Genomic DNA, 11,270 nt, shown 5'->3' with positions numbered 1-11,270 from the left:
TTATTATTTTTAATTATATTATCACGACTTAACTCCCTATTCAAATTTCAATATTTAATTCTTAAACTTCAAACTTTTTATGCTTCATCAAGCTTATGCCCTTTGAAAGAAATTAAAATTCCCAATAATCAAAGAAGTTAGATAACCAAAAACTTCATCATATTACATTATCTTTTTCTTTAGTGTGGCCGTGTGAACCCCGAGTTGCCGCGTGGCCAATCACCGCTGCCGATGGCCAATCCCACCCCGCTTGCCCGCCCCTGCCCGACTGTCCCACTCGCCCGCATGCCTGCATGTCCCGAGGAGGCGAGGACCCAAGCCCGAGGTCCGCGTGATCTTGTCCAGGCCCGCGTGAGGGCTAGCCAAGCTTGCCGGCTGCCGCGTTCAGGCTTGTGCCCGTGTCCAAAACCTCTAGGCCTAGCTGTTTGGCCACAGGCGTCCCGCCACACATGTTTGCACCCACTTTCAGGTCATATCGGGTTGACCCGAATCCGAAGTGGGTCGATTCGGGTCCGAAAAACCGATCCATCGGATTCGAATTGACACGAATAATTCCTAGTTCTATCCGAACCGGACCTGTGACCCGAAATTTCCGGACTCCCCCACAGAACAAGTTCTCCGTGAGGTGGGGTTTTGAACGAGTTGCTAAAACCTTCTTTGCCTCCTTCGACGACGTTCCTTCCAGTTGGCCGTTCTTGCTGTTGTATCGGAAGTAGCAACGGGAGCTCGCTCGCTGTGAAGGTAACTATCTTTCTCTCCTTCGCGCGCTTCTTCAGCCAAATACCTTAAATCCACCGAACTCCAGGATTTATGTCAAAAAGAGGGAAACGGAGGATTTATTCCGCCGTGAGATCTGCCTGTTTCTTAAATCCTGTTTGGCAGGATTTAGCATAAATCCTGCTCAAATCCTGCACAAATCCTGTTGCCAAACAGCCCCGAAGAACCGTGGACGCTGCGAAATCGGTAGTTCGGCTTATACAACTGGCAATTGGCCGCAGTTTCTCGCTGGATCGTGACTTCAGCTCTTCTCTTTTGCGTCAGGTTTCCTTCCGTTGCCGGGGTTTCAGACGACTGCGATTTCGGGCTATTATTCTTCTTCGCCGGCCTTCACCCGTATTTTCTCGCCGGATTTAAGGTTATCTTTCATGGAATCGGAAAATCCTGCAATTTATCGCTTCCTGTTCTCTATATTTCCCTCTTTTTGTGTGTGTTCCCCCGTTGAATCAGACTTCTATGTATCATCATCTTCCATTCCTAGTTTCCTACCAATGTCGGGTCTTGAATGAGATTAGCTGCGCATCCCCATACTTATCCAGAGCATCTGAAACAGAAAACCTTAAAGCAATTGTATTTCTTGCAGAACCAGAGAAAGGCAACACAGCAGATTTGCTGGCCTCAATTTGCTTTTGGCATTCTTCACGAACCTTTACATTTTCTGGACATGTATCCTCTTCCAGATTTTTGACCTTTATGTGTTTAGGACCTTCCTAAGAGTTAGTGCATACCTCATTGATCTAGTGGCTTTTCCTACACTGGGGCATTGCTCTTGACTTTTGATTTTCCTTGTTCTCTTCTTACAACTTTTACTTCATGGGATGTTGCAAATAAAAAATTTAGATTCTACCAAATAACTTGTATATCTAGAGAAGAATCATAAAAATAATATTGAAATATGTGAATCAATTATTTATATCAGTAACATAAATAACATAAGATGCATTAATCTTAGTTTTAATAGTAGGATTAATCATCATCTCAAGTTTAAGCTAACCTCAGAGTCAAGCACAACAAGAGGAATATTATTGATAATTGATGATCAACATCAAACTCATATATAGAACCTAGATCATCATAATAATAAACTTCATGGACCAACTTGACATGATAATCAAATTATGAACTAATAGAGGTGACATAAGTGCCTGAACTTTTGTATTGGCAGAGCTTTCTAAATCTTTTGAGCTTAAAAAATTATTGTATGATATGATCTCTCATCCTATTGATATTACTTTGGATGAATGTGATGATCAAGCAAATTGTCAAAACACAACAAGAATGCAATCAACTTTATTTAAGATTAAATCAGGAAACTAGAACTAGTTTCAAATGTAAAATTTGAGAAATCTAACAAAACCATAAGGAATCTCTGCAAATAAGCAGCTCTTTCTATAGCTAATTAGCAGATAAACAAGGGAAGAATCAATACATAAATGTCAGCAAAGAGGACAAATGTATTCTCTGACAAGCTTCAAGGAAGATCAAAGCCACTTACTAGATCTAGGGTTTCAAGCAGCCCTCTTCACAAAATGGGAAGAGGGGAATAACGGGTTGTGCTTGATAGTTGAATGCCCGTGCAATTATGATAAATATTTATATACGCAACTCACTTTGGTGTTGGTTTGGAGCTTTGACTACCAACCAAGACGTTTTTGAGTCTAGCGGGACTCGAGCTGGCTCGCTCACTTACACCCATAGGCATGACATCAATTTGGATCTCAACCCTCCATTGTCTACTTCCTTTGTTCATATTGCCTATTTATAAACTATACATTAAATAGAGGTATAATGAATGCTGTTTTAATGATCCATGAATGAATTGAATATGAAATAAAAAATTTATCATTCCTCCTTTTTCTCTTCAGTGAGAGATCTCATACCTTCATGTCAGTTTATCTCTCTCTACATGGTTTCACAATGTAATGATCCATCTCTTTCATTCAGGATCTCTCGACTCTCTCTATTTCTCTTCCCTCTCTCTTTCTCACTCACTCTCCTTCCAAAACATTTTTTCTCTCACAATTATTTATACAAATCCCTAGAAGGAAAATCATGAAAATCCTCCTCGCATCTATGCTGAGAAACTCATCACTCTGGCTTCTTACTCCAGACATGTTTCCCACAATTCGGTAAGCTTTTTTCCATTGGAGAAAATTCAATGAATTACCAATTAGTTTCAAAGCCAAATTCAAGAAAATGAAGAGAAAGAACAAGCAGTTTAGAAATAAGAACCTCTCAACAATTCGGCATCACAATAATCTTTATCTACATTTGCACAATAGTTTCCACTTTCTTACTTTTGTACTCATGAGTTAATGTTTCTCCATTCAACTATTTTTCTTTTAGTAGTTGGAGTAGCTCCAGTGGAAGATAAGATTAGAGAGAGTCGTCTTAGATGGTTTGGTCACATAAAATGGCGGCCTTCCGATGATCTGGTTAAGAAAATAGAGGTATTAGATTTGACTTATGTTAAGAAAGTTAGAGATAGACCTAAAAAGACTTTGTTAGAAAATATTAGACATGTTCTTTCTTTATTAGATTTAATCGAGAATTTGACTTTTAACAGGACACAATGGAAAAAAAAGATTCATATAGCTGACCGCACGTAGTGGGACAAAGGCTTGTTGTCTTGATCCTGATAGCATAATTTTCTAAAACATTTTTTGTTTCATCAATTCTTAAGCAGGATCGAAGCAAGATGTCTTCCTTCTCAGGATACCAATTTCTCGCCACCAAGACAAAGAACTTGATTGTTGCCGGTGGCTTGACTGGCTTTGTCTTCGGAGTCTACTATTACACTATGAGAGCAGTTGGAGGATCTGATGAGTTGCAGGTAGCGATTGACAAGTTTGAAGAGTTGAAGAAAAACTGAAGCAGAGGAGTCTCCTTTTCTGCTGCCTATAGCCTTCCAACTATTTCTCCAGATACAGACAAATTTTTTTGCTTCTCTCTTTTTATGACCAACCATATTCTGAAACTTTAATTTGTTTGTGGAAGAGTTAGCCTTTCTCTGATTAATTTTCTCATTCTTAATATAGATAAGAAAGCATCTATTATATAGGACAATCAAAGTAATGTGATGAAATTTTGTTAAGGATATATTTTAATACTATTGAATTTGCTTTGCCATGAGCGTGGTGTATGGATAATCAATTAATTTGTTATTATTATCTTATAATAATATTGGTTGAAGTGTAGGAATGCTTCCGGTTTGTTGTGCGATGGAAAAGTACCACTAAATGTTAAGGGAATATTTTATAAGATGGTGTTGAGACTTCCAATGCTTATGGCGTAGAATGTTGGTCATTAAAAGAGAAACCTAATATTAAGTTAATTGTTGCTGAGATGAGGATGCTCAGGTGGATGAGTGAACTTACTTTTAGAAATAGGATACAAAACAAGCTTATTCGGGAAAAGGTTGGAGTGGTTCCAGTGATAGAGAAGGTTAGAGAGAGTTGCCTTAGATGATTTGGTCATATAAAATGTCAGCCTTCTGATGATCTTGTTATGAGAGTGGATGTATTAGATTTAACCTATGTTAAAAAAGGTAGAGATAGAACTAAAAAGACTTAGTTATAAAGTATTAGAAATGACTTCTCTTTATTAGATTTAAATGATAATTTAACTCTTAACATGACACAATAGAGAAAAAGAATTTATGTAGTTGACCCTACATAGTGGTATAAATGCTTTGAAGTTGTTGTATTTGTTATTATTATCTAAATTGCATGCCTGAAACTTTGGAAAATAAGATTTGAATTTCCCAGATGAGAGTCAGCCAGCATTGGTTGTGGTTGTTTTAGAGGAACAAATGGGAAGTAAATGTTGCTTTATCAAACAATTATATCTTGATTGATTTGTTTGTGTTTAATTAATAAGAAATTGATTTGTCTCTTTTTGTTTTTAATCCTTTTCGAATTTTAAAATAAAATTGAAGCATGAATTTGTTAGTTTTTCTTTAAAAAGAACATAATATATAATTCATCAATTAAAAACTTATATTGTATATATAATTTAATGACAATAAGATTTTTGTTATCAAATTTAAATTAAGATATTCACCTATTTGTATAACAAGAAAGACCGCAAGAACTAGTAATTAAGTGTTGAGGTGCGAGCGAAGCAAACCGATTCATGAGTTAACTCGAACTTTACTAGCTAACAAACTTGTGAGTAAAACTTATTGAGCTGCGAGTTCAAGTTTAAGCTTAAATTCGAGAGCTCATATCATATGAGCTCAAATGTGAGCATAGCTCAGCTCAACTTATCGGTTTGTCTACTTAGCTCAATTAATATTAATCAACACTTTATCAATTATATTAGTCTAATTAATTATTTTTATTCAAGCTCAAAATAAAAAATTGAGCAAAACAAGCCAATTCAAGCTTTCTTATCGAGCTTGAGCTTCATATTTTTCAATCAAGCTTAGCTTGAGCTTGGCAAATTAGCTTCAACGGAGCTTGCACTCTGCTCAAGCTCAATATAAATTAAACAAGCTTGGATCAATTAAGCAAGAACTTGGCTTATTTATATACCTATTTAGGTGATCTTCAAGCTGATCGGTTAATACAAAAAAAAAAAAAAAAAAATCTCATTATAACATGTAAACCATCATCACATATTTGAGCTGCAGTTCTGCATGAAAATTTTAATTCCAACAACATAAGGTTTAAGAGAACAAAGAAAAAAATGGCGAAGAAATATGAATTGAATTTCATATTGAATTTGCTTTAAAATGAGTGCTGTGAAATTAGAAAAATGATGCCTCAGTTCATAGAAAGGGAGTTCTTGAGACGATTAACTATGTGAGGGAGAACTCTGATGTTGTCATCAATAGCCTGGTTGACACATGCCTCTAACTCGCCCATGGCTCCTGTCTTCATCTGCTGAAGCTTTGCTGCCTCAAACTTATCTTGACAAACCATCAAAGATCGGTTCATTCTTTCCTGCAGAGAAATTATAATTCATCAGCAAAAAATCACATTCAATCTTCTATGTTTTTTTTTTTTAATACTAAGTTCCAGAATTAATCAGATAAGATTAGAGAGAGCCGTCTTCGATGATTTGACATATAAAATGTCGGCATTTTAATGACCCAATTAGGAGAGCAAATATGATGGATCCGGCGTATGTTAAGAAAGATAGAAGTAGACCTAAAAAGATTTGACTAGAAAATATTAAAAATGACTTCTTTTTTGTAAAATTTAAATGAGAATTTAACTATTAACAAGACAAAATGAAGATAAAAGGGTCTTAACACGCACGCATCACATACATTTTTTATATATAGGCAGTCATGAACAAGTGCATCACATACATTCATATATGCAATTGATTTAATCCCAAGCAAACTTATGTCGTTCAGGCCCAACTCAATCAAAGTTCGACTCAATATGGTCTTGACTCGTTAGTAAGCATCTCACTAATTCCAACCTTTTGATTAAAAGAAGAAAAAATTCTAAAAACACCAAAAACAACAACAACATCAAGCCTTAATCCCACTTCATGAGATCGGCTGCATGAATCATTTTTCACTATTGTGTCCTATTAAGAGTCAAATTCTCATTTAAATCTAATAAACAAATGTCATTTATAATACTTTCAAACCAAGTCTTTTTAGGTCTATCTCTATCTTTCTTGACATAGGCCGGATCTAATACATCTAGTCTCTTAACCGGGTCATCAAAAGACTGATGCTTGATGTGATCAAATCATCTAACACGACTCTCTCTAATCTTATCTACAAATGGAGCTACTCCAACCTTTTTCACGTATACACTCATTTAAATTTTCCAATGATCTTAAATCCTTCAAGCCAAATTCACTACATAGCGCAACTATCAACATCAGCAAGCAAGATAAAGAGCAATCAGGTCTAAAAACAATCATAAACATATACAGTAGCACCTAATTTAGACATTCCATAAATATGGACATTTTACAAGTTAGAAAATAGATGGCAAATAAAGATGTAATTGCACTGGTTAACTGATGCTCAATGGTAGGCTCCTGAAATATTACCACAAAGCACTATGCCAAGTAGCCAGGGACTCAGGTATATTTAGACCTGATTGTTTCATCAAGCATAACATTTATTTGGAAGCAAAAGAAGCGAAAAAGCGACCCCAAATGAACCCAAAATATATGTTTCATTCGAACAAATATTAATTTTCTTTACTTGCATCATTAAAATGACAAAATTGAGCATGTCATATTAATTTCATTTAAGTGACAAAAATAAATGACTATTAAAAGATGACTTGGAATCCACAGGTACTAAATGAGGAAGTAAGGATCGGTTGCTATAGAAGGAAGGGACTTTGAACTAGTGATTGTAGATGAAAAATACCAAATAGTTGTAAGATTGAGTTTGACATGGAAGGCACTCTGAATTTAAATATAACTATTTATATTTAACATAGGAAGGTTGTTATATGTATTTGGTGCATTTAGGTTAAGGGTGTAGCTCTAAATACATTTCCTGATTTGATGGACTAGTTTCCTAACTTCTTTCCTAGAATAGTCTATACATTAGATTGTATCAAATACTTTGAATCAATAAGAAAGAAATCCTTCCAAACCAAATGGTCTGAGATACCAAGGCTTTTTGGCTTCTTCTTGCATTGGTCTTTACGCCGGTTTAAGGAGAAGCATCTTCGTAAAGAATTACAAAATGCTTGAAGAATCCACATCCACATGCACAAACAAGTTTGAGAGAAAATCTAAATTCTATTAAAGCCATATATTTGAGTTTAAAGGCTTAGTGGAGCTAATATTAATAATCAAAAGACCAAAAATAGTAATTTTTCAAATACTTCTAAGGCTTCTTTTGGGACGGCTTTCTTATATTGTTTTGTAAAGCTGCTTTTTAGTACAAAAGTCTCTTGAAAGTAGAGAAAAAGCAGTGGTCTAAAGTTGTCCCAAACGAAGCCTAAGATCTACCTAAATTTGCAAATTCAAATTCAGTAAACTTAAATTCCAACAACAACAACAACAAACGCAAAAAATGCCCTATCTAAGCTTCATTAAAACAATAAGATTCCAATTTCCAAAGCTCATTTCTTGTAAATTCCATTCAATAACTATGAAACAGATGTGCATGAATCTCCACATAAGAAGAATAGTGAGGGCAAATAGTTCCATCCCAAAACGGGAGAGGTTGTTAGTGTCTTCAATTGAGAACGATTTACTCGCCAAAAAACCTATTTAGTACCTAAACTTTACCCTTTTGTCGCATACAAATGTACTCCATGGATTTATATTTAATGCATGTTTGGCTACAAGTAGGATTTAACTCAAGCACTACTTAGTAAATCCTGTTAAAAAAACAACAAAACAAAAATGAAGATCAACTTTAGAAAAAATATACCTGAAATTGGGCCATTTCGGTCTCCACAAGATTGTTAGCCTTAAGAACAGGCACACTGCAACTCTCAACACAGCTATTTATTTCCTCCTGGCGCCGCCTCCGGTCGAAACATTCGTAAGCGCATTTGAAGTATGATTGCTGCAGTTACAATGAAAACCCCACCCCTCACTCACTAAACAAGTAAAGAACAGCAATGCTATACGGTGGAACATCTCAGAATCTATAAAAAAACCCTACTTTTCTTTCGTTAGAACAAGAATTCATCTTACTATTTCAGGAGGCAGAGATGAGAAAGAACTAACACCTGAAGAGTGAAATTAACGTGATCTTGAATGGGCTGAAGCTGGTTCTGGGCTGCTAAGTTCACTTCCTCGAGCTTCCTTCGTATTTTATCGGTCACCATTCGCTCTTCCATTGCCGCTATGTGATCCATCTCTCTCCAGAAAAAGAGTAGAATCAGGCTTTGGGAGTTCTTATTAGGGTTTAGGGCTGAGTGGCGGGCCTTTGAAGTCCTCCATAGCAGGTCTTTGATTTATTACAAAAGAATTATTAATAAATACCTTTTTTTATTTTCAAACAAAATAAATAAATATAAATATGTTTTATGAAGATTTTTTATTTCTTTTGGATTCAGATTAAACGGGTTATCTTTGAGTTAAATGAGTTTTTTTTTAATAAATTGTCATATTAATCTAAATATTTGTGGGATCAAATAGGTCGAATTCGTGTAATCATTCAGATCAAAAAATTGTCAGATCAATTTTGATTCAAATTTAAAGTTGATTCGTCAACCCGAATTAATTCTCTTACTTTTTATCGTACGAATAAGTAACAATTCATCATTCTTCAAATTCTAATTCTAATTTTAATGATGTTTTTTATTTGGAAAAAAGTTAATATTAGTAATTTCAAGTCAAGTGAATATACAAAAATTAATATAATAATATAAAATAATTTATTAAAAATATACAAAATAATTTATTATTGTCTTTGCATTTTATTGAGCTCTTAACTGATTATTATTTATTAATTTTTTCATAAAGGTCAATTTTTAATTTTTTGGAATTTTTTTAATATTTTCATTTATATGCAACATTTTAAAAATCTTATATAATCACTTACCATCGACAGTGGCGGTTTTAGATTTGAACTGAGTGAGAGAACTAAAGGATTTTCTCATGTGATGGAAGAAAAAAGCTGCTTGATCAAGCTATAAGTTGGGCTTTTCTCAACTCTAAAGAGCCAGAGCCGACCAGCTACCCAGCAGAACTTCCCAATTTCTCGCCAAGCTCGATCTTTTTGAGAACTTTCGCTATGATTGTTGACTTCCAGTATCAAGTAAGAGCTCAACCAACCTCCAAAATGTTATGCTGAGGTCAATTGCACATGCTTCCTTCTCCTTCTGCACCAATCCACCATTTTGTCTTCTGAAACCCATCGTAAGAACTAGATGCGGTAACTTGCCTCGATTCAGTCTTATGAAAATCCACAGTTTTAGAGGAACGATTAGCAATACTGGAAGCATGGCCGATGTTTTGGAGATCATAGGTCCTCTGGACAACTTCCTTTCCTCCGAAGCTATCATCTATGTGACTTTGCTGAGGAAGTGCATCCGGTGTAAGAGTTTTCTGATGGGAAGGTTGGCTCTTGCTCATTTGGTCAAGCTCGGATTCAAATCAGAACTTTTTATTTCGAATATTCTACTGGATGTGTGTTCTAAAGCCGGGTTTTTGGATGATGGCGCGAAGTTGTTTGATGAAATGCCGCAAAGAGACATCATCTCTTGGTGTACTATCATATCTGGTTATGTTAGTCATGGGTTTGATATGGAAGCTTATGGTTTGTTCAAGAGTATGCTTGAGAGCGGGTTGATGCCTAACCATTTTGTAATGTCATCTGTGTTGAAGGCTTGCTCTGCAGCAGGAATTTTGGAGCTCGGTGTTTTGGTTCATTGCTTGGCTACCAAGTGTGGATTGGGGTTTGATAGATTTGTTGAAGTTGGTCTTGTTAGTATGTATACCAAATGTGGGTCCTTGAATGATGCAGTCAAGTTGTTCTACGAAATTCCTGTGAAGACCTCCATTTCCTGGAATGCGATTGTTTCGGGTTGCATTCAGAACGGTTATCTCATTGAGGCTGTTCAAATGTGTTTGGAGATGTGTCGGATAGGATTTAGAATGGATTTGGTGACTTTAAGGATAGTTATGAGCGCTGGTTCTGCATTGGAGATTTTCGAATTTTGTAAGTCGCTTCATGTTTATTCTATAAAAATTGGGTTGGATACTGATTGTTTTCTCATTGCTGAGTTTGTGAGGTTGTTAGCTAAGCTAGGCGAAGTAGTCTATATGAGTGAGCTCTCTAATATGGTAAAGAGGCCCGATATGTCCTTGTATGCATTACTTATATCAGGATATCATGTACATGGTTGCAGGGAAGAAGCTGTTTGGTTAGTAAAAGAGCTATTTGTTTTGGGTATGAAACCAAAAGAAGGAGGGTGGATCAGCATTTTAAACATTTGTGCTTCCATGGAAGAGGGCATGCAAATTCATGCTCTTATATTAAAATCTAGTTATTTGTCCTCCATTTCTGTTGGGAATGCTTTGATTTCAATGTACATCAGATGTGGTGAGATGATTGAGGCATATGAAACCTTTCTTAAGATGGAAGAATATGATGCTGTTACATGGACAACAATCATGACAGGTCTTACTCATAACCTTCATTACAAAGAAGCTCTTGAAACATTTCAAGATTTCAGGAAAACTGAGCTCCAACCAGATGAACATTGTGTAGCTACAATTATCAATGCTTGCACTGGTCTTCAGGACATAGATGAAGGCATACAAATCCATGCTTTAGTAGTAAAACAAGGTCTAGAATTTTGTAGCTTTGTAAGTGCATCTATCCTTCACATGTATACAAAATGTGGGTATATAGGCAGTGCAGAAAGGTTGTTCTCTCATGCATCCTCCACTTGTGATTTGATTCTAACAAATATCATGCTCGCCGGCTATTGTTGGAATTCTCTGCCACTTATGGCTTTTGAGCTATTTAAGGGGGAGTACCAATCTGGATTGATTCCTGACCAGTTCAGCATTTCTACCATGCTTGGTGCTTGTGCTGA

At 35.8% G+C, this 11,270-nt stretch overlaps 3 protein-coding genes across 8 annotated transcripts in view; 2 read left to right on the top strand and 1 right to left on the bottom strand.

The window, feature by feature from the left end:
• Window positions 1-578: 578 nt before the first annotated feature.
• Window positions 579-3,906, top strand: LOC110092105. 6 transcript variants are annotated; one of them, XR_003702676.1, is made up of 3 exons: window positions 579-741; window positions 1,042-1,135; window positions 3,124-3,169. XR_003702676.1 is itself a non-coding variant. In XM_028699952.1 (3 exons), the coding sequence occupies exon 3, from the start codon at window positions 3,476-3,478 to the stop codon at window positions 3,647-3,649; it is 174 nt and encodes a 57-aa protein (XP_028555785.1). In that variant the 5' UTR covers window positions 587-741; window positions 1,042-1,135; window positions 3,461-3,475; the 3' UTR covers window positions 3,650-3,906. The 6 variants fall into 6 exon arrangements, 5 of the variants coding, with proteins under 5 accessions (XP_028555782.1, XP_028555783.1, XP_028555785.1 ...); XM_028699952.1 differs by lacking the exon at window positions 3,124-3,169 and adding an exon at window positions 3,461-3,906 and having other exon boundaries at window positions 587-741; XM_028699951.1 differs by lacking the exon at window positions 3,124-3,169 and adding an exon at window positions 3,464-3,906 and having other exon boundaries at window positions 588-741.
• Window positions 3,907-5,479: 1,573 nt separating this feature from the next.
• On the bottom strand, window positions 5,480-8,663 carry LOC110092109 (protein FAM136A). The gene is made up of 3 exons (XM_020816497.2): window positions 8,451-8,663; window positions 8,147-8,284; window positions 5,480-5,723 (listed from the first exon to the last, which is right to left on the bottom strand). The coding sequence occupies exons 1-3, from the start codon at window positions 8,577-8,579 to the stop codon at window positions 5,544-5,546; spliced, it is 447 nt and encodes a 148-aa protein (XP_020672156.1). The 5' UTR covers window positions 8,580-8,663; the 3' UTR covers window positions 5,480-5,543.
• An 850-nt stretch (window positions 8,664-9,513) lies between these two features.
• LOC110092091 (pentatricopeptide repeat-containing protein At2g13600) overlaps window positions 9,514-11,270 on the top strand; it is a 12,312-nt gene continuing 10,555 nt past the window's right edge. The window contains exon 1 of the mRNA XM_020816468.2: window positions 9,514-11,257. Coding sequence (XP_020672127.2) covers window positions 9,514-11,257 — 1,744 coding nt within the window. The remainder of the gene's footprint in view (window positions 11,258-11,270) is intronic.

This window comes from Dendrobium catenatum, unplaced genomic scaffold (genome assembly GCF_001605985.2).
Source record: "Dendrobium catenatum unplaced genomic scaffold, ASM160598v2 fragScaff_scaffold_1416, whole genome shotgun sequence".
In the NCBI taxonomy this organism is placed as follows: Eukaryota; Viridiplantae; Streptophyta; class Magnoliopsida; order Asparagales; family Orchidaceae; genus Dendrobium; species Dendrobium catenatum.
Note: the sequence above shows the minus strand (reverse complement) of the source record. Positions and strands in the feature narration are given on the sequence as shown.